Source organism: Fringilla coelebs, assembly GCF_963513975.1.
Source record: "Fringilla coelebs genome assembly, chromosome: 12".
In the NCBI taxonomy this organism is placed as follows: domain Eukaryota; kingdom Metazoa; phylum Chordata; class Aves; order Passeriformes; family Fringillidae; genus Fringilla; species Fringilla coelebs.
Window position 1 is genome coordinate 5,441,222 of NC_140038.1, and position 22,553 is coordinate 5,463,774.

A 22,553-nucleotide genomic window follows, 5' to 3' on the forward strand; every position below is an offset into this window, starting at 1 on the left:
CCAAGTCTGGTCCTTTATCCCTAAAGAGTGTGGCCAGTTATTTTTGGGGGTGGGAGTGGGGTTTCCCCGTCTCGGGCGTCTGAGAAGGCTCTTGGTGCTCATTGACCCCTGGATCCACCTCTGCCCCAGCACTCATGGCTCTGGTGGGTGCTGCAGCTGAGCTCAGACCTGTTAATTGGAGGCAGAACCCCCCAGGGTTGAACCCCTGGACACCAAGGCCCTGCCCTACACCATGGCCTCAGGGTACAGGAGGTACTGGGCCGGCACAAGGCAGGGTTTGGCTCCTCCAGCTTTGCCATAGAGGTGATCCATGTGGGAGGCATGGATCCCCCAGGGACACCTTCCAGATTTTCCAGAGGTTGTTTCGAAGGCATTTGGTGATCTTGGAAATCCACATTTGCCCTCCTTTACTTGAGGCAGGGCAGGAGAGGATTTGAAAATGTCAGAGAAGCACATGCAGTGGCACAGCCTCGTATCTCCAGCACAATGAAGAGCTCAGATCGGCCTCACTCCAGCTCCTGTGGGGTGAGACAGAATTCTACATTTTACCAGTAAGAAGTAGCAAAGTGGTTCCCATCCCATCAGCTGGGATGTGCCAGCCTGGGGCACCATGGGGTGGCAGCCAGCCACTGGCACATGCAGGGACACCCAGGAGGCACCTTCCGGTCTCAAGCTACAAGAAGGGATAAATGCACCATTCGCAAGCCAGCAGCAGCATTCAGCAGTTTCAGCCAGGGAACATCCATTCTCAAGGACTCCTCTTTCAGAGGACAGCCTGGTTCATTTTAAACTGGTAGAGGGTCTAATGCCCTGCTGGAGGGAGCAAAGCTCCTTTCCCTCTTGGTTTCATGGAGGTGAAGGAGAGCAAAGAGACCCAAGTTTATGATTATTTATTCACTCATATCCCAGCCTTACCTCTCCCTAACCACTCACCGTGGTGGATATGGAATGACACAGGTCCAGCTTCCCAATAGAATCATCCATGAAGGGCAAGGGCACAACAGGAACAGTCCCACAATAAGCAGCCAGGCCAGGAAGAGCAGAGTATGGCCCTGGGGCACAGTCCAATTCCCTGCGGCCTGCCAGAGAGAGCCAGCCCAGATGCAGGAACAGTGCCATGGGACAGGGATAGGGCTGGGCTGAGCCATGACCTACTGCTGGCACCATGGCCCCTTCCTGGAAAAGGAGAGAATCCCCCTGGCTGGGGCAAATATCCCACCACCTGCCCCCACACAACCCTTTGGTTTGGATACAACCATTGGTGGCATGTGAAGCCTTGAGCTCATCCCTGTGGGAAGATGAGTAGGAGCAGAAGTGAGGGCTTGGGGTTGCTCCAGACCCATCCCAGGGCGGAGGGTAAAGGCAGGAGCTTTTCTTGGCTCGTTGGACCATCCCAACCAGCACGGTGCAGGTCAGGAAACTGCTCCTCCCAAATAAGCAGCCCCAGGTGTGTGAAGTTCATCTGAATGCCCCTTTTATTGAATGCTGTGATAGTGTAGTGGGAACATGGAACAGGGTTAAGACTGCATAAAACAAAAGCTGGAAGAGCAAGAAATTTCAAAAAAAAAGGGAAAAAAAAAGGTTAGACCAGTTAAACCAGCATTGGAGTGGAGATGTATGGGGGGTTTAATGAAGTGTTAAAGGATAAACTTGAGCGTCTCCTGCACGTGCCCCACACCAAGCCAGGCTGTTTGTAAGGTCTTGAGTGGGACATGAAGGGGTCGTGTCCCAGCTGAGCCCACGCTGGGCAGGCAGGAGGCACCAGTGGGGTTCGGAGGAGTCCCGAAGGTGGTACTGACCCTGGGGCTCCCACACCATGCAGCTGCATGGGAAGAGCTCCTATGCCAGTTCATAAACATCTTCCTTTTCCTAGTGATGATTACATGTGTGATAGATAGTTCTCTAGGCAACATGTTTCAATGAGAGTCAACTCTGGGGATACACAGCCCAATCTAACAATGAGAAATGCGCTTGCAGTCCGACAGAAGCTCTGCTTCCCTCTCCTCAGGAAAGGAGGTGGCCCTCTCTCCCCTCCACAGCATGTTAGGGTCCCACTGGAGTTCCCCTCTGCAGCTATTCTTCATCGGAGGAAGAGCTCTGATCCAGGGGGTACACCATGAACATCACGTCAGGCCGCGACGGGACAGCGGGATGGCCAGGCCGCACGATCTCAAAGCCCAAGAAGCTGAATGTCTTCAGGAGTGGAGCTACCAAAGAGAAGGAGATGCATTACCACCAGGAATAATCCTCTTTACCTCTCCCTTGAGCCATCAATATCAAAGTGCGTGGGACACCCTCTGTGAGTGCATCCAGAGCTTCCTATGCAGAGAAGCACAGCCCTCTCCAGAGGTTTTTGTCTCTTCCTGCGCTCACTGCAGCTGCTCCTAAGTGTCAAGGGATTTTAGCTGTGCAGCTGAGCAGCTTTGTCCATGCTTCTCCTGCAATGTTTCTTCTATCCCCTGTGAGAAACAGCAATTGTTGGTTGTGTGCCTGCACCAGCTGCACATCTGTGCTTTCCCAGGAAGCGGGTGGCCATCCCAGAGGATTTGTCCTGCCCCAGCACCACCGAGAGAAGACAGACAGCAGCAAAGAGGAATATCCTTAGGGACAAGGGAGAATTTTCTGTCTCCACAAGGAGGTGCTGGAGCTCAGTGGAAGCTCCAGACAGCTCTGCACAGGTCAGGGTGAGACCCCAGGAAAGCCACCTGTGGGAATTCGGAGTGGGGCCAGCCCAGACAGATACAGTTCTGTGGCACCGTGCCTGTGTGACGGTGCAGTGGCTGCCCTGTGACCTGTGACGCTCACCTTGGTCCCACCGCTATGGCACCCTCGGGCAATCAGCTCCAGGACACTGAGTGATAATGCAGAGAAGCTCCTTTTCTGGCAGCACTGAATTTCAGCTGCATAGACAAGGACCTAGGATCTGGACCACTCCAGAACTCCTACAAACAACCCCTGGCACTGGCTGTCCCCTGTCCCCAGCCTCCGCGGAGGCCACCTATGGAACCGGCGCTAGTGGTGACATAACAGCCAGGACTTGATTTGGAAATTATTCTTGGCATGGTAATGAGGGATGATGACATCTTCCTGGGCTCAGCTCAGCTTTACTAAGGCCCTTCGTTTCAGAGAGGCCGGGACAGCTCATGAAGCTGCAGAGTAAAATTAGAATTGGGGTTGGAATTACTCGCAAGGATACAGCCTGACTCTGGTGGGATTTAGAGTGACACGTTCCCAGCCTGGTATATCTCCAGCCCCCCGGGCTGTAATCCCTCACAGAGCACATCTATCTTTAGACCCTAATGCAGCCCCCAAAGCCATAAGTATCTCAAGCTAGGGCCAGGATTACCTGTAAGCCTGGAAAGGACAAAAGTGCCAGGAGATCTTTAAAAAGCTGATGAATTTCAGGGCAACAGGCTTTAAGTGCTTGTTTTCTATCTAATAACTCCTCCTTTTCACCCTTGATGTCACAGCAGCCTGGTGCCAAACAAAGACTTCACTGCTCACCAAAAAGGGAATATTAACTGACACTGGATGAAAAAATCACCCCAAATCATTCAGGAGAGCATTTTGCACCAGAGTATTTAATGGCAGTGCAGCAAAGCAGATGAACGGAATCCCATGGAATCTCACACTGGTTTGGGCTGGAAGGGATCTTAAAGCTCATTGAGTTCCAACCAACTGCCACAGGCTGGGACAACTTCCACTGGACTAGGTTGCTCCAAGCCCTATCCAGCAGATCTGCTGGAGAAACCACAACACTCCCTCACCCTTACCCTCCAAAAAGGGCTTATTTCCTCCACACAAAACTATTCCCACGGGAATTAGCACATAACAATCCCTGCACAGGGAGGGTCCCATGGGTCTTGCCCTGGGATGACCAAGTTTCTTTACAGCCTCAGCAGCACCGTATGGGATGTCAGGAGCGAACCTGAGCGCGGGCCAGCCCTCACCTCGATCTTCTCTGCTTTTTCTGAAGCAGATGAAGACATAGTTGACTTTCATTTTTTCTTCAGCAAACTCCAGCAGTGCTGACAACCTGCCAAGGAGGGAGAAGACAAAAGGACATCAGCTCTGGGAAGTCCTGTCCTGAGGAAGCCTCTGAGCATTATCAAATTATCAACTGTTTGGATGATTTCGGACACAAAGATTGTTTACAGCACCCTTCCAGCGAACAATGGGTGCTGAAACAATGGGCTTCCTGCCCTGCGGATTCAAGAGCTGTCCTTGCTCCCAGTCAGGATAAGCTCCTGTCCTCACAGCCACAAACACCCTCCCCACCCGTGGTGCTTTGGGACTGAAGCCTTCGTAGTCAGGAAGCGGAATATCGCAGCTGCTCCCAGGCCAGGCTGCATTCCCTGGCAATGCACATGGGGCTCTGGGGGTTCTGTGCTTTTTGGGAAGGAAAACCGCCCAGAACCGAGCTCATGGCAGGCAGAAAAGGAGAACAAACCATCCCCAGAGAACACGTGCACAGGCAAAGCCATTTCCTGAGCTGGATGGCACAGCTGCTGCCCCCTGAATCCTCGCTTCCTGCCTTTCCAGCTGGATTATTTCTGCCACCTCCTGATGGAAGCGGTGCTGCCGTAACCCCTCTGGAGCCTCCAGGGTGGCACACCGATCAACTGCTGTCACTTACAACCGCTGGCGCTGCCAGAGCAGTGACAAACAGGCCTTCACTCCACATCTCACTAACCAGCTGTCAGCGCAGCACAGGAGATTAAATTTGCAAGGGTTCTGTTAATATGTTAATGAACTACTTTAATTATGGCTTCTGGCCTCTCCTCCGCTGCTTCACCCAGCTAAAAATAACCTGACAAAATTGCGCTTTAAGTCACAATGACACTGGCAAATAAATCCCCTCCCAGAAGGACCCATTCCAGGGAGAGCCCGGAGATTTACGGGCCAACTGGAGAAACTACACAAACATTTATCTGGACTCAGAGTCAAATGAGACAAGTGTGAGACAGCAACAACACTGCCACTTCCTGAAGGTGCCCAGCCGTGGGTTTTTCCTTAATTAGCTCATGTCACTAAGGGATGAAGCCTACTTGGAGATTTAGGAGGAGCTGGTTGCTCCGCAGAGGAATCCAGCAAAGCCACATCTACACTGCAGCAGAGACCTCTGGCACAGCACTTGGCAGGAAGGAGCTGCTCTGGAAGCTGCATTTACACAAACTTCCCATAGCAGAGCTGTCTGGACAAAACATGACCGGATTCTGCCAAGAGAAAAATCAGAGCTCCTGGCAGAGCCCGGCACCAGTGCGGCAGAGCTCCAAGAGCAGATCCACCTACTGAGGAGGAGAGCATCAATAGGATGGAGGGGTTTTTAGTTCCCTCAAAGAGAGGAAAATCTGCCAAGATAGGCTTGCCAAATGGCCAGCAGAAAAATAAAATTAAAAAATAATAAAATATCAGAGAAAATCTTGTTGGCTTTCTATACCAAAGTCTACAAAGATTCACTCTGCTCATTTATTGGTTGTTTTTCATTACTGATGGGACTCAGAAAACAGTAACTCATCTGGAATATCCCTGGGGGAAAATATTCCTATGGAGGACTCCACAGACAATGGAGCAGAATGTGCACAAACCACAATCAGAGCTGCTATTGCACAGCCCATCTTCCCCACGCACAGCATGGAATCCCAGGATGGTTTGGTTTGGAAGGGACCTTAAAACATCTCATTCCAACTCCTGCCATGGGCAGGGGCACTTTCCACTATCCCAGGTTGCTCCCATTCAGCCTGGCCTGGAACACTTCCAGGAATGGGTGTCCATCCACAAATCACTTATGTAAGCAAAGTCCTGCCCTCCAGGAGCCATGGCTGCACCTTTGGGATCCAGAACTCACCCTTCTTTGCTTCCATCAGCTAATAATCCATCAGGGATTTCCACAAAGAGGCTCTGGTTTGAGAGCACTGCATCCCAGGAGGAGGTCTTCACCTCTGTGACCTTGTACTGGAAGTGGACAATGTGAGGCTTCCCTTCATGCACTGGGACATCTTGGCTAACAGTGATCTTCTCATCCTGGGAAAATGAAAAATGTAAAGTCCTGAACAGCCAGAAAACGACTGGAGAAAGCAAATGCAAAGGAATGGTCTTAGGGTCTACTGAGAAGAGGATCATGCTTTTCCCTTCTCCTTTTGCTGGCTCAGGGACACATCACACACTTCTCAGCCCTCACAGTGATTTCTAGCCATGTTTTCCTGTTAAGGAATGTAGTTTTACATATTGACATGCTATTAAATTTCTGAGTAGAAGACTCCACTCCCTCACTGCAGGCTCCAGCCACATCTGGTGGTGCTTCATGAACTGCCCTTCCAAGAACACAACTGGACCCAACACAGAGCTCCTGCTACCACAGCCCAGCCAGGTTTGGTGCCTCCCCCACCCCCAACACAGCCTTTCTGTTCCAGGAGTGACCACAAATTGCTTTCCCAGATTTTATGGTTTGCCTCCTGGTGTAAGGGAGGAAAACACAGAGCATAGGGAAATTCCAGAGCAGATCTGAAGCCTGTGAGGAGGTGTTCTCCAGAGACCACAAATGCACATGTCCTTCCCCAGTCCTGCCCCATGAGGATGCCAAGCATGCAGATTACTTGGGATCAGCTCAGCAGTTCCTAGAAAACAATTCAGTGGTTAAAGCCCCATTCCTTCAGACAAATCCTGCAGGCACTTGGCTTGCCCAGTAATGATTTCCATGTTTCAGTGCAAAGAGCCTCAGTGAAAGAAGCAGAGCCCCGAGTTAACGCTGTTACTGCAGTGGAGCTGAACTGTCCCCTGTGCTTGGTGACAGCTCGTGTGTCCCTGTCCCTCACATTCACAGGCACCTGGGCAGCTTTGAAGGGCAGAAGCAAAGCAGATACCCAAAGTCATGGGAGCACCTGGACAGCCATGTGTCCCTCCCTCCTCAGCAGGTGGGTGGGCAGTGGTTCACTCCTCTGGGTCATTGGGTGAGTGCTGTCCAGCCTCCAGATATTTTATTTTAACAGGGTGATTAATTCAGCAGCTCCTTACAAGCCCTTACAGGCTCCTCAACCCACTGTCCCAGTGCTTTAATTCCTATTATCTCCTATCTTAAAACAGATGCCCCTTGGTTTGACTACTGTATGACAGAGAAGTCTCTGAGGACATTCACACTGGTGACAAAGTAATGCCATGGGCAAATTGGGAGCTGCTTGGCCTCTGAAAGCCAAGCAGAGGAAGTTGCCTTTCATTGAAAGCTCACAAAGCTGAGCTGAAAAACAAGTTTACACTTCACCAGAATAAATATCCTGTAGGAAACAAGTTTATTCATTGAGCATGAAGGAAGTCTGAGTGGCTGAGTGCACCTAGAAACACACTGAGAGCTGTTCCAGTGAGGTCAATCTGTGGCTGTGATGGAGCCAGCAGAGAGAAGCAGGGCTGAATACAGAGGTTCTTAAAGAAATCCAAGGGGCTTATGTGCATATCCTCCAGCAGTGACTTTACAGGATGCTTTACAGTTGTTGTTTCAGTGCAGAAAGTGTTTATATTCCAGAAAACATCCTTCTCTCCAGAAAAGCTCACAGATCATGCTTTTCCCATGCTCACAAAACTAAAACTGGGTGAAGAAGGTAAGGAAAGCAGGCTGGTATTGACACATGGGAGGTGTGCCTTTGAGTGGGAAGACTGGCACTGCCATAGGAAAGCAAAAGCATTCTGAGACATTTGGTTCAGAACTTCCTTGTCACCAGAAGTGGTGTCCAGTGCTCTAAACCCAGTGAGATTGTTCCACTGAACCCCCCTGTGACAGCCCAGGAGCCAAAAGCAGCCACGACCACAGGGATTAGCAGAACCAGTTTCCCCAGTTCAGTGGGAATTACATTTACACAGCCCGGCTGAGGCAGCTGACACTTTATTTCTAGGCATCCAAACAGAGATGCCAGGGAAGAGAAAGGCTCTGTGGGCTGCTCCTGTGAAGCAGCAACAGCAGCCCAAAATTCTTTGGAAGCTGCTCAAAGCAAATTCCTGTTTACACAACAAGCACTCGGTTTTAGTTCACCCTGGAAAAATCCCCTCACAAAATCCCCCTGCCATATTCCTGTGGACAAAACCCCCTGCCACCAGACTGGATTTTACCCAGCTGCCCAAACACTGGCTCCCCAGCCCTGCAGGTCCATTTCAGCAATGCAAAGCTGCAAGGGCCACTTCCACTTTGTTCCAATTCACGGAGCACAAGACTTCCCAGCCGTGCTCTGCTCCTCAGATGTCCCAGGAAGGATGGGGGGAGGCCCTGGTGTGTTGGCAGGCTCAGAAGGAAGGATGTTACAATCCACCCTGGCCAAGTGGCTGGAGAAAGCTGTGGAAGCACCCACTGCTGCCATGTGCTACACCTGCAGCCTCCTGCCAGCCAGGGCACATCTCAGCTGTGCAGCACCCACACCGGTCACTATGGCATTCCCAGCTCCAGCAAAGCTTCCTGGATGGAGGGCTGAACTTGAAGTATCTTAACACAAAAATTCCAACACTTAAAGGGATCCCCAGTTTATGGCAGTGGTGTATCTGAGTGCTGCATGCCCTGGCAGAGGCAGATGTGTTCAGAAAGATCATCCCTTGGACTGGAACAGCTGATACAGCTGGAAAAAAGACTTAAACTTTCAGATCCAGATGCCTTTGCAGGTCATGCTGGTGGCTGCTGGCTGAAAAGCTCAGCTGCTGTAACTACAGCACTGCCAGACTGAGCAGGTGACCCGAGAGGACAGACAGAACCCAGTGACCACTCCAAGGTCTGACACACCTCAAATCCTGCGGTCAGTTCTGGGCCCTTCATTCCAGGACAGACATTGAGGGGCTGGAGCGTGTCCAGAGAAGGGAACAGAGTTGGGAAGGGGCTGGAGCACAAATCTGATGAGGAGCAGCTGGGGGGCTCAGCCTGGAGAAAAGAAGGTTCATGGGGGTCCTTCTTGCTCTCTATAGCTCCTTGACAGGACAGTGCAGCCAGGTGGGAGTCGTGCTCTGCTCCCAGGGAACAAGGGATGGGATGAGAGGAAATTGGCTCAACCATTTCCAGGCCAGAGCAGGCTGGATATTAGGGAAAATGTCTTCACTGAAAGGACTGTCCAGCCCTGGCAGAGGCTGCTCAGAGAAACAGAATCACCATCACTGGAGGGGTTTAAAAGCCCTGTGGATTTGGCACCTGGGGACATGGATTAGTGGAACATGGGCAGTGCTGATGGAACAGTTGGACTCAATGACCTTAGGGGGTTTTTCCAACCCAAACTATTCTGTGATTCTTTGTTACAGAAGGGGCTGATTTCCTGACAGATTCTGCTGGTTTTGTCAAGCAATAAATCCAGGAGAAATTCCATCCATATTTCTGGGATGCAACTATCTGTATGACATCCCCCCTGCCTACACACCACTGCCAAAATCTGTGCAAGTTTGGGGCTGTACTGGAATCGAACACTCCCAAGTCTCCAAATCATGATTCCTTCCACCTTCCTCCTCCATGCTGAGCCCATTTTCTGCCTCTGGGCCTTGCCTGGTGCACACACAAGGCTTGGCAAAGCCGGCTGGCAGGAGTTCAGGCTGCAGGGTCCCATTTCCCACCCAGAGAGGATTCATTACTTGTCCTGAGCCCTCTTGAAGCTATTTTTCTATCTTTCTTCTGTGACAGGAAGCCCATTGTGCTGCTTCTCTGGAGTTTGTACCCCCCAAACATCTGTGACAATTCACCTCGAGCATTAAACTGATGGGATCTTATCACTGGAGGCTCAGAGGTTGACATTTTGCAAGGGAAACAGGTGAGGAAAGTGCTGAAAACTCACCAAAGGAAACTCTGAAAGCAACCACAAGGTCTGTGATTCTCTCAGGAACTCCAGGAGGAGTCTTTGGGAGCTGGGGCCCAAAAGGGTCTGTATCTTTTCATCAGGTGACGTCTGTGTGCCGCCCACGGGTTAATTAAAAATCAGGTCTAACACCTATGACAACACCCCTGGCTCAACAGCCAAATTTGCAAGGTCAGCATAAATTCAGTCTGCCTCATCTAAAAAGCAAAGCAGCTCTTGTCCCAGAAAGGAGACAGATGTGAGCCAAGTCACACAAATCACTCGACAGGAAGCAGCAGCCAGGTCTCCTCATTCGAAAGGAGAGGTCCCATGGAATGAAGAGGAACACAAAATGAGACAGCTGCAAGCCTGCAGACACAAACCCTTGCTGATCTTGCCCTGCCTGTGCTCATGTTCTACAAACAGCCCTGTCTGGGAGCTGCCTCTCCCATCTGCACCTTGGTTCAGGCAGCTCCCAGACCCTGAGAGCTTCACCTTGTGGACCAGGGTGCAGGAAGGAGCTTATCAACCCCTCCCTTGCTACATTTCACCTTTCTGCTTCTTGCTTCCTTTCTCTGCCAGGCATTTCAGAAGCCCTTTCATGTTTTGATAATGCAGGCTCCACGTACAATAGCAGCAGCAGGCCCCTGGGGACAGGCTAGTGAATGATCTGCTGCACAATGGTCTCTCATTTCTTAATAAACAGGTGATATTTAAGCGGCGGGTCTGCAGCTCAGTCCCTGAAAAATTACTTGTTCTCCCACTTATTATCTCAGAGTTCCTTGCATTTATTCCCACCAGACTGTGAAAGGAACTGAACAGAGCTGTAACAGAGGTACAGGTCAGGGTATGGATGTTAAATGTTTCTCACCTTATATATCAGAGCTGAAAGAGAAGGATCCCTGCCACCCCCTCGCCCACCGGGGATCTTCGACAGTGGGTGAGGGGCATCAGGAGCACCACAGAGGCCCTGGAACGATGTGCCTGCAGCACTGCAGCTGGGGACAGTTACTCAAAGGTAAAATACTACTGCAAGAAAAAGAGAGAGAACACCGTGTTACATTAGCAGGGATCATGTTTTGGAGGCTCCAGCTTCTCAAACCCCCACATCATTTGTATCCTTGCTTCTCCACAACAGCCAGAGGTCAACACAGAAACCACCCACTGCCCCAGTGGCACCAGAACCCAGCGTGTTTTGTTGGGAATGGAGGAGGGGCTAGAGCCAGGAACCCAGAGAGTGCTGAGCAACCTCATGCTAATAAGGGAGGCCTGGAAGGCTGCCAGGAGCAGATGGCTGGGAACACATGACCAGATGAGCACACATTTTCTAGAGGCAAATATCTACAAATAGATCAACAGGGCCCAGGAGGAGAAGGTTTAAGTTTCACATTTTCAAACCCAGGAGATGAGAAAGGGTTGGTTCTTCAGTACACTCCACAACATCCATGGCAATATCTTCACACACACATGAAGCACCATGCAAGCATCCTCCACCCCGACCCTAAAAATTACTAGTTCACCCCACAGAGCTACTATGAGCAGCAAGAAAACACATATCCCTTGCAGTTTCCAAGTTTGTTTGGAAGACCTACACATGGTCCTCCAGAATCGCTTTGGACACAGGCTCTGGTTTTTAGGAAGCTCATCAAAGCAAATTATTTTACTTCTGGAGCCTTGGTGCCTCTCTCAGCACCACAAAAGCTCTGTGCTGAGGCCCAGCAATGTTCCTCTAGCACAGCCTGCAAAGGCCATGCAGAGAAAACAGTTCTTCTCTGTGCTCCCATTCTGAAACACACCAGCACAAAGCTATGGAAGCACCACCAAAACAATGCTGTGAGGGAGGGTTTTCATGAGCAAGAGCCAGGAATGAGCCTGAGGTGGATAAATTCTGCAGCTGTTCTGACAGCCACTGTCTGCCCTGAAACTTCTCCCTTGAAGCGCTTCCCAATGCAGTGTTTTTCCACTCTAATCCCTGTCCACGAGGCAGACAGGCTTAAGTATCCAAACAGCAAGTACAGAGCTGCACTGTCAGAACCAGCTCAGATGCCTAGAAACAGGGAATCAGACTGGTTTGGGCTGGGAGGGACCTTAAAGCCCATCCAGTTCCACCCCCTGCCATAGGCAGGGACACCTTCCACTAGGCCAGGTTGCTCCAAGCCCCATCCAACCTGGCCTCATGACTTGCCCGTGCCAGATGCAAACAAACTACTACAAATTGTTATTTCTGAGTGCCAAAAACAACTCACAAATGCACAAGGCAAAATTCACCACAGATCTCTGCTTGCCACCTACCACCAAAACCATCTTTGTACAGGAAACACTAATATTCTTCCTCCACATATTGCCTCCCCCAGGTTTGCTAGACGGGGCACTGGGGCAGCATTCCCATGTGCTAGAGTAGGCACCTCTTGGAGAAAAGGCAGTTTCAATACACCAGGGGATGTCTGGGGGCAAAGCAGGGTGTTCTGTGCTCCCTGGTGTGCCTGGGGCTATCAATGGGCCAGTGTGTGTTCAGTAGTAGAGGATGTCGAGAGGATGACAAAGCACTTTGTGCCGTCCCCACCCCCGAAAGCTGTTGGCAGCTTTGTTATTCCATTCCCTCCTCCCTCTACCCTCCAGCCAACAATGTACTATTGATAGCTCCTTCCAACTTGCGGCCAAGGCATCAAGAAACTGGATAATGAAGTGGAGTTGTGGGAAAAAAAAAAAAATTAAAACAGAGAGGCAGCCAAAGACACTTCCCGGTTTCACTTCCTCTGGCACATGCAGAAGTCAAAACACCAGCCCCCTTCAGCTGCTGCCTGCACATCCCTGGCCCAAATCTGCACACCTCCACTGTCCTCTCTCCAAAATCAGGGTCCCTGCACACCACCACTACCACCCCCCCCGCAAGGATTGGGGTTCTGAAAGGAGCACCCTCAGGGAAGAGAGTGCGTGTGGGGCACAGATTAAAAGGGCTTTTGCTTTCTCCAGCTGTGCTTCAGCTCACTGGGAAGAAATTCATGCAAACACCCAACACCATCTGATCCCTTCATCCATCCTTGCACAAACGGCAACTCTCCCTGAGGTCTGTTTGTAGCTTAAAAGTTAGGTTTGTGCTTCCTTCTGACGTCTGCCCTCCTTGGAGAAGCTGCTTTCCTGCAGCACGGTTGAAATTAAGATGCATTTAGATCACCAAGGCCTTTCCGTGGAGGAGCTCCTCAGTGGAGCTGCTCGTCGGTGCCCTGCCCGAAAGGGGAGCTGGGAGTCGATGTTAAGCTCTCATCCCGCGGGTGTAATTTTAACTCGCTAAGCTCCCAGCGATCCCAACCCCGTGCCCTGTCCCTGGGAAGTGCAAAGGGCAGCTCAGCAACTTCAGAACCCCATCATCGCTGCTCCTTGGCAGCCCTGGCACACAGAGCCAGGCTGAGAGCACCACCAGCAACATCAGGGGCTGAAATCGACACATTTCCTTGTGTTTTGGGGGTTTTATTTGTTTTGAACACTTAGACCAGATTGGAAGGATCCAAAGAGCTCTCCTGACGTTGAAGAAATGACTGTTTTGTTTGTTTTCCCCTCTGCCCCTTCCCAAAACAGGCTCTGGAGATGCAGCTGCACCTGAATAATAATACTAAAAACAACAATAATAGTAAAATTTATTATTACTATTATTATTGCTGGACACATATCCAAGAGCCCGATTTGAGGAATAAATTGTAAATAAGCATCTGATGAACACAGCACAGCTCAAGCATCTCCCACACAGGCAAGGGGAAAGAACCGAGGCTGCTCCATTCGCATCCTCTGGGCTCTTATCGGCGACAGAGGCGCAGGAAATGACACACTGGGGACTCCAAACAAGGAACACACACACAAGATAAATCGGTCAGCTGAGAAAAATACACAGATCCTGCAAGTTCGTGCCTGCTGACACCCAACCTGCCTGGAAAAGCACCTTCCTCCAGGCAGAGAGAGGCGCGGGGGGCGCGGGGAGGGAGAGCTCGACCCCGCCGCGGCCAGGGCTGCTCAGCGAGAGGTGCTCAGGCCCTGGCGAGCCCAGACCCACCCCCGGGGGTATTCCTCCAGGGGGAAGCAACGCCTCGATGGGGATTTTAAACGGTGAAAGGCGGAGCGGCCTCCCCACGTCCCACGGCCTCCCCACGTCCCGCGGCCTCCCCGCCGCCTCAGCGCCCGCCCGCGCCCCAGGCCCGACCGCCGCCGGAGCACTGAGGAGCGAGTGGGGCGGGGAGCGCGCTGCACACCTGTCCTGGGTGTTTATCATCGTGCGCTCGCTCCGGTGCGGCTGCGGTGACTGTCGGCGCTGCTGGCGCTGGTGCCCGGCTATGCCCCGGCTGTCCCCTCCTCCTCCTCCGCTCCGCTCCGCTCCGCTCGGCGCCGCGCTCCGACTGACCCCGCGGGCCCGCGCGCGGACACGCCCCCCGCGCCGCGCGCCCCCGGCCCCGCCCCTGGCCCCGCCCCGCGGCGCGCGGGCAGCCTGGGAACCTGCCTCCCCAAACAAAGGCGCGCGCCCGGCCGCGCCCCCGCCGCGTACCGCCCCGCGCCCGTGACGTCACCGAGCCACGCGGGGGCGCGCGCATGCTGAGTCCCTGAAGGGTCTGAGGGGGAGCGCGCGCGAGAGCCCCGGCTCTGCCCTCCTCCTGGTCAGCCAGGTCCAGGCTCCTCCTGGTCAGCCACACTCCCGGCTCTGCCCGGGCTCCCCCTGGTCAGCCACACTCCCGGCTCTGCCCGGGCTCCCCCTGGTCAGCCACACTCCCGGCTCTGCCCGGGCTCCTCCTGGTCAGCCACACTCCTGGTCTCCCCTCAGGCTCCTCCTGGTCAGCCGCACGGTCCCGGCTCTCCCCTCAGACTCCTCCTGGTCAGCCGCACGGTCCCGGCTCTCCCCTCAGACTCCTCGATCTCCTCATGGTCTGGTTCTCCCCAGGGTCCCGGTTTCCCCCTCAGGCTCCCCGCTCTCCTCGGGCCCCCGTTTATCTCCTGGGTCGCGGTTCTCCCCACGGTTTCCTGGTCCTCCCCTCAGGCTCCCCGTTCTTCTCGGGCTCCCGGTTCTCCCCCAACACGCCTGTGGGGCTGGTCTCGGGTAGTGACAAGGCCCAGGCAGGAACGGGGCAGAGGTGTGGGACGAGAGGCTGGGGAACAGGGCAGAGGAATGGGTAGCGCAGCCACATAGAAGAAGCCACTGGTGCAGAGGTAAGATATTGGGAAGAGATCACTCCCTGTGAGGGTGGGGAGGCCCTGGCACACAGGTTACCCAGAGAAGCTGTGGCTACCCCATCTGTTGAAGTGTTCAGGGCCAGGTTGGACAGGGCTTAGAGCAACCTGGGCTAGTGGAACGTGTCCCAGCCCATGGCAGAGGGGTTGTAACTAGATGGGATTTAAGGTCCCTTCCAACCCAACCCATCTCCTGACATGATGATTCTATATCCTGCCTAAAGTATGTTGCTGGTGCATAAAATGTGGCCTGGAATACCACAGGTCATAAAGATTGAACACGTGGATAACAGAATGTGGAGCTCCCCATGACAGGGCTCTGCAGGGGCTTTTGGTGAGCAATTGTATCCATGAGAGAAAAGAAGTCACACAGCCAAAGATGAGACTCCTGGAGAACCAGGCAGATGGAAGAACTTGTGGGCTTCAGTCCTGCAAGAGAGCTTGGTGGGTGCTGAGCCTTCACATGGGGTCAGGGACTGAGCAGTCCTCTGGAAGAGAAGCTCTGGAGTGCCTGTGGATGCCAGCCCAGCCCCCAGGGTTGGAGTCCTGCAGAATCTCCCACTGACCCAGCAGGTCTCACACATGGCAGAGGCAGCTCCTGAGTGACACATGCAGCAGCCTGAGGTGCCATGCCTCAGTAGGCTCAGGGGCCCTGGGTTCTGACAAGCATCCCTGGGCTGGCACTTCCCGCTTCCCAGTGCAGCGGCGCTGCCCCTTGCTCGGCAGGAAAGGACCAGATGTTCTGCAGAAAGCTGGACATCAGCCAGGGCCCAAGTTCAAACAGAGCCCATTAAATGGCCTTTTCCCCCTTCATTCGCATTTCCAGCCCTGCTTGAAGCCCTGATTCTATTTATAATGCCCAGGAAAAGGGAACTGAGACTTTCCCACAGTGCCGGCTTCTCAGGCGATTGTTGTTTGGGAAGCTGGAATGTACATAGTATTATTTTTGCATCTCCCTGGGAAGGGTTTTTATTTTTTATTGCGTGTCACTCCATGTCCCCATCTGTGCTGAGGAGGAGAGTGTGTGAAGCACAAGGTGTCTGGTGCTGCTCACAGCTCTCCAATGCTTTGCCACTGCTGGCTGAGGGGTCTGTGCCCAGGACTCCACCCAGGGAGGGTGGTGGGTGCACTGAGAGGTGTCCTGACAAGCCATGAAGATAGAGGCCAAAGAGGGGCATTGCCCTCAAGAAATCTCCCCTGTCTCAGTGCCAAACCCTGGGGGCACCCATCATGTTGCTGGCTCTGTGCCTTAGTGTCCCCTGAGTGCGGAGGAGAGAACACCAAGATTCCTGCTGGGAGCAATGGGCTTATTCCTGCTCTGCCTGGGGTTTGGCATTGAGACATGCCCTTGTGCCCCAGTTTTGGGGTGGCAGAGCTGCCACATGAGGCTGGGCCTGACAGCCAGGCTGCGGGGTCACTGTTTGTGCAGTGCTGGTGCCAGCATAGGCCAGCAGGTTCTTTATTTGCCATTCTTGGCCATGTGAAGCTGTTCCCTGCACAGAGCTGCTGTGGGATGTTCTGGGCTGCCCCTGAGCTCCCATGCCCCCAGGCAGGCAGGTATTTCACAGAGCAAAAACCACCTTGCTTGGTCTCAGGTCCTGCCTGTCCTGTCCCTTGTCACTGTCACCTGGCCACACTGCCTGCAGTGCTCCTGGCTCTCTCTTTCCCTACTCTGCAAGGTCCTGCACCACTCCATTCCCTCTGTGCCTCGGGGCCTTCCTGCTCCCCTGGGTTTATCGCCCTGCCCAAGATTTTTGCAGTGAGAAAAGCTGTTGCACTGTATTTTTGACAGTTTCTTTTTGCCACAGCCAGTCTGATGAAGGACAGACACCTCCAAATAGCTTTACTGTGTCACACTGGCTTCTGGGGTTGACTGTCCCAAACTCTAGGTGCAAAACAGACGTAATCTGCAGCCTCTCTGTTTTAGAAGCTTGCAAACACTAATTGAGCATCTCCTTAATTATTGTGCTTAAATGTGGACCGTGTAGCTCCTAAAATTACTTCCCATGAGGACAAACTATGGAGAGAAGTGATCCACTTTTCCCCAGCTAGGAGAATGGAGACTCAGAGCCCCTCTGTGCCTGGAGCTGGTGACACTGGGGGCTGGGCGGGTGGCTGTAGCCTCAGAGCTGCTGCCACCGGGACAGAAGCTCCTAGATGGCAGAGAGGCGAGGCCAAGGCGAAATGGATCACTCAGTCACAGCCTTGAGCACAGGGCTGACAGCAGAGACACTGCCCACATGTTCGGGGCCATGGAGGCGAGTGGGGCTCCTGCAGGACAGGCTGTGCCTCTGACATTTGCTCCAGGTTCTTCCTTGGCCTCAGCCCTGATGCTGCCTGTGTGTGAGAAAGTGCCAGTTCACCAGCTCAGTGGCCATGCAGTCCCAGTGGTTCTTGTGGCCATCCAGATAAGGGAGAGAGCACTGCTGCAGAGGGGATTGCACCAGGGAAGCGCTGGGATCTTTGCAGCCTTTCCCCGTGCGTGTTCCCCAGGCAGTACTGCATGTGTGCCTCCCTGCAGCAGAGCACAGGCAGCGCTGGGGTGTGTAACGGGCATCACATCACACAGACAGTTCCTTGGTACCTGCAGGAGTGCTGCACAGCTGGCTCTGCTTAAAAGTGTTGCCTAATGGAAAACACTTCCACAGGTTTCCAGACAAAGAGGGAAAAGGGTTGGTAGATTTAGTGTAATTAATACCCTGTAGTTATTTAAAAACATTGTTAGAAATGTGTCATTCAGAACTTTCTAGGGCTGGACATGTATCTGGGGATGTAATTAAGTTTTCAACAGTGCCTTTTCATCCCCCTTCTATGACTGATCCTCCTTTTAATATGAGGATCTTGTTTTCCTAAGGAAAAAACAAAAATGAACCCTGCCAGAGAATTTTGTTTTCATACCTCAGTCCCAGCCCTTCTGCCAGCTCGGCCTTCCTGTGCTGACATGTCTGTGTCTGTTACAACCAAAACAGCACCAGGAGCATTCCTGGGATTTTGGTTCCCTGTGTTTTGAGGTGAGCTGTGCATAAATTCCCTAAAGCTGGCCCATCAGTGTGTCTGAAATGGTTTTCAGAGCCATGTGTAAATCTGTAAGGTGGGTTTTAATTGTTTGAACAGTCAAATTGGTTGGTGTCACTCACCTGTGTCTTCGATCTGCTTCACATCTGTAACAACAAATGAGGTTCCTTCCAAACCGTGCTGATCGTTTTCTGCTCTCCCTTTTTATTTCCAGCAGGATGACTTGATTTCCTGGCAGACCTGCCTGGAGCTGAGGGTCAGATTTAAGGCATGTTGCTGACATCAGTGGCTTTCTTTTTTAATGAGCTTTGTCAGAATTCGTTCTTTAGCCATTAAGTGGTGCCAGCGTGGAGTTCATGCATGAGCTGAGCTGAAACCTGCTCGGTGTGAATTAGTGATGAGGGAAAAGGAGGTCAGGGAACGACTTGTTTCAGGGAATGGCGATGACTGATGTGTCCAAGGCTTGGAACCAGGGAATGGGCAGAAGAAAACTTACAAATCATGACAAGGGATGAATTCCCACTGCTGTGCCCTGAGGAGGCCTTGTCCCTCCTCATGCCAGTGGGATGTGCATCAGCACCAAGCAAATGTGTTCCTGTGCAGCCTGAATTTGGGTCTGTCACAAACTTGTGTCATTGATGAGCCCTGTGCTCCAGAAGGATGCTGTGGGCCAGTGTCAATGCCTTTGGAAAGGGCTCTGCTAGTATGATGGGATGGCCATGGGGAAGACATGCCAGAGCAAGTCCCTGACTGTCCCTCCAAGCAGTGAGTGTTGTAATGTGTTGCCCTGAAGAGGCAGAGGGGTTTCACTGGCAAACACTGAAAAACAAGACAGTTCCTCCACCTGTGGTGATCTGGCGCAACAGAACCTGGGAGTGGGGTGTGATGGAGAAAGTGCAGAGCCCCCAGCGAGCCAGGAACGTGTGCATGGGAGGTTCAGGCACGCAGCTCCTGGCTCTGAGCTGGCAGTGAGGAATATCTGTGGGAGCTGGGGTTTGCTCTGGAGGTCACTTCTTCTTTGGCCAAAATAAATACTTGATTCCCAGTCCCTCTTTCCACTGCCTGTAGCTTTTCTGCATCATCCCTGCTGCTCTGTGCCTGAAACTCTTTTCCTTGGCTGCTGGTGGAGTACGACATACTCCAGGATACTCAGTGCAAGGTCTGGTAGGTGGCACAAAGAGACAAAAAAGGGATAAAATCAAGGACAAATTGATAAAAAGGAGTATACAAGAAAGGCCTTGGGTGGTGGGGAGGTGCCTTGCTGCTGGTATTTGCACATCTGAATCCAGGGCTTTGTATTGATTCCTTTAAAAGCTCATTCAATTATTTTTACAATGAGCTCATCTTTCCTGGCACATCCTTGCTCCCTGTGCATTCCATACTGGCATGGCAGGTGTTGTTCACCTCTCTTTAGTCATCCACATATAAGCTGGGAACAGCAGCTCTGCTGCTTGTCCCTGGAGAAGAAGAGGACTTGTCTTGGCTGCTTGTAGGCACTGTGTGAAGGTGAGATGGATGGAGCTGGAGGTGTTTCTGATGGAGCTGCCTGAACTTAGCCTAAACAGGGCCTGTGCGCTGCCTCTGAGCAGTGGGACTTGCACAAAAGCTGGTTTTTTGTGGTCAATACTTTAGGAAAAGTTCCCATGAACAGAGGTAGAGTTGTGGAACAGACTGGGTGGTGTGTTGGTACATGGTGATGAGCCACTGCTACTCCGGCCAAAAATCCAAAAGGCCTCTTGGAGTTGTGTTTTTAAGGCCACAAGCTGACTGCACACTGCAAGGACAATGAAAAAAATTAGTCTTGTGTCTGCCCATGGCATTCACAGTACCTGAATGAGGCTTCTTAGAAATTTCACTGTCAAGAAGTCAGAACTGTGTCTTGGGGGAGCTTCTTTTGTATTATTCCTCTTAACCTATGGCTGTATCATAAAATAAGAAATCTTGGGAACTCCAAATCTGGAAATCTGGAGTCCCTGCAGATCCGAAATCCCTTAAGTGCTGCCTCAAAGCTCCCTGAGCAGAGGGTGCTCCCTGGTGAGGTGACACCAGCAGCACCCAAAGCCTCACTCTCCCTTCATGTTTAAGGAGTCAACCAAGGAGTGGGGCCCATGGATCCAACACAGGAGCTTGGTTCCATCCTCCGGAGAGGGACTTGTGTCAAGTCTTGGGGATGCTGCAAGCCAGCACCAGTGGTTCAGGGCTGAGGATTCACCCCTGGCTGCAGAGCTCCTGTCTGCTGACACCTCCTGTGCTGGTGCTGAAGCCGTTGGAAACAAAGAGCCAAGAAGCTCAAGGACCTGTCCAGGCAAAACACCTCCTTTTGCTTTAATAATTTTGTTTTTCTCAATTCTACACCCCCATAATAATGTGTTCAGGCCTGTTTCACTGTACTGCTTCACTCAGAGGATTCCTTCTGAGATCCAGATATTTCTAGAACATGATCATGCCTCTGTCCCATGTTGTTTCTCTCTTTCCATGTCACACATGCAAATGTGGATTTTGCCAGCTGGGTTTGGGGATGCACTCTCTGCAGAACACCCAAATCTGTTTGGATTCTTCCTTTCCGTGCCTCAGTGTGTGTGAGATGTCTGCTGGCACATTTCTGTTCCAGTGCAGTTGGATTCATAAAGCTCCTGTTTTTGCAGCCCCACAGGAATTTGCAGGCTCAGTGAAATTGCTGGGGGCTCCCTGCAGAGGCTGGCTGGGTGGTAGCCCTCTACATCATTTGCAAGCAGAGGCAAAGGGCTGATGGAAGAAAATTTTTCTGCAAAGCTGCATTCCCTGCTCCAGCTTCTGGCTCCTGTCAGCAGCTGCAGTGTGTTAACCACAAGCCAACCTGCTCCTCAGGTTGCTCATTTTATGGAAATGAGCTCCTTTATAATACCCAAATACTGTTAATATTGTCCTCTGGATAGTTTTATTATGAATGTCTGTGTATGTAGGTGCTTGTCTCCTTGCATTTTGTGCTTTTTGGTCTAATGGATATTTTTCCAAGTAATGCAGCTCGCTTATTTATTCACAATATACTAAATCTCTTAATCTAATATAAACTATAAAATATAAAATCTAGGATCCTTTTGTGTTCCAAACCCACCAAATATGCCTTTCCCTGTGATTCAAAGTTACTGTGGTTTTGGATTTTTTAGGATTCAATTAATTTACTCTTGTAAAATTACATTCTTTGTTTGAATCTCTCCAAGAAACCGCTGCTTGGGCACGCAGAGGGAGAGAAAAAGCTTGGATTCTGAAGGAACTGAAAGTTTAATTTAGGAGGGGCAGTTTGGGAAAAGAATGAGCAAAATGCCATGAGCTCTTTTACAGACAAAGGTCTACACTACCATCATAGAAGACTCAAAAGCTCAAAACTCCCATCACCTGGAACTCTGGGGGCAAACTAACACAAAGAAAGTAAAATCTGGGTTCCTCATGCAGTTTCCTGTTACAATAGAGGATGAATGGCTTGGTTTTTACCTTGCAAAGATGACTGCAAATCTTTTAGGGGTTGTTGGCACATATCCACAACAAGCTGAGAGAATGTGTGTGTGTTTGCCTGGGAGCAGGGAACACAGCTGGGAGGGTTCTGTGCCTCCATGAAGTAGGAGAGGAGGATCTTTCATTCTCAGAGCTCCTGTGAGTGTTTGTGGGTGCCTGCAGCGATATTCTGTGCTCCTCTGCCCGTTGGGCCTGGGGCTTGTGGCAGGGGTGTGTTCTGAGTGCAGCTTTCCAGTATTGTTGTAACTGCCCTGGGAGACAGGGTGAGGGTTTGTCAGCTCAGAAGGTGGCCAGATGCCAAACCTTTTCATCCCAATTACCTTGCAGTTCTCCTTGTCCCACGGAAGTGTTATTCCAACACAGCTTTGCTCAAAGAATTGAGAGGAAAGAAACAAGAGAGAGACAGGAAAAGGGCCTCCCAGGCTCTGCATGGCTTTGCCTGTGATTTGGGACAGGAATATCTTTGAGTTGCAGGTGACTCCAGCTGGATTCATCCTGGTGAGTTGACCATCAGGAGGAGTCCCTGAGAAATCAAATGTTTGTCTTCAAGAGCCCACAGCTAAACAGATTTCCAGAGACCTCCCTCCTTCAGGAGAGCCAAACAAGGTGCAGACTCAGCTGTAATTGTTGTCACCACATGCAGGGGCAGCCTGCTGTCCTGGAGCTCCAGTTCTAACCTCCAAGTGATCCTAAGCTCCAGAAAATCCTAATGTTTTGCAAGAAAAAACTTGAGAACATGCCCATCAAACAGCTGAGTCAGGGATTCATCAGCGGCCATCTGTAGTGCTCTGGAACACTGATAAAAAGCTTCCCAAGACACGTACATGGAGGGCATTCCCAAATTCAGTTTCTGGATAGCTTTGCCCTGCCATTTGTGTGATGGGTCGGTGTGGAACGTACCTAAGATAGATTCCTCTATGAGCTCTGGTGCCCAATCTGAGCAGGGAAGCACTGCTCTTCCCTGCACATTTGCCTTCTCCTGCATATCTCTCAGAGAAGGGATGGGAACCACTGCAAGGCTGGGAGCACCTGCCTCTTGGAGTGCCCCCTTTC

The 22,553-nt window shown here is 51.7% G+C and overlaps 1 protein-coding gene across 1 annotated transcript; it reads right to left on the reverse strand.

Moving 5' to 3' along the window:
- Positions 1 to 1,457: 1,457 nt before the first annotated feature.
- Positions 1,458 to 14,201, reverse strand: OAZ2 (ornithine decarboxylase antizyme 2). Its single transcript, XM_084213675.1, is given in 6 exon segments — positions 1,458 to 2,207; positions 3,951 to 4,036; positions 5,849 to 6,024; positions 10,657 to 10,737; positions 10,739 to 10,811; positions 14,027 to 14,201. Coding segments are annotated over 6 exon segments (570 nt in total). The 5' UTR covers positions 14,047 to 14,201; the 3' UTR covers positions 1,458 to 2,073.
- Between the last annotated feature and the right edge of the window lie 8,352 nt (positions 14,202 to 22,553).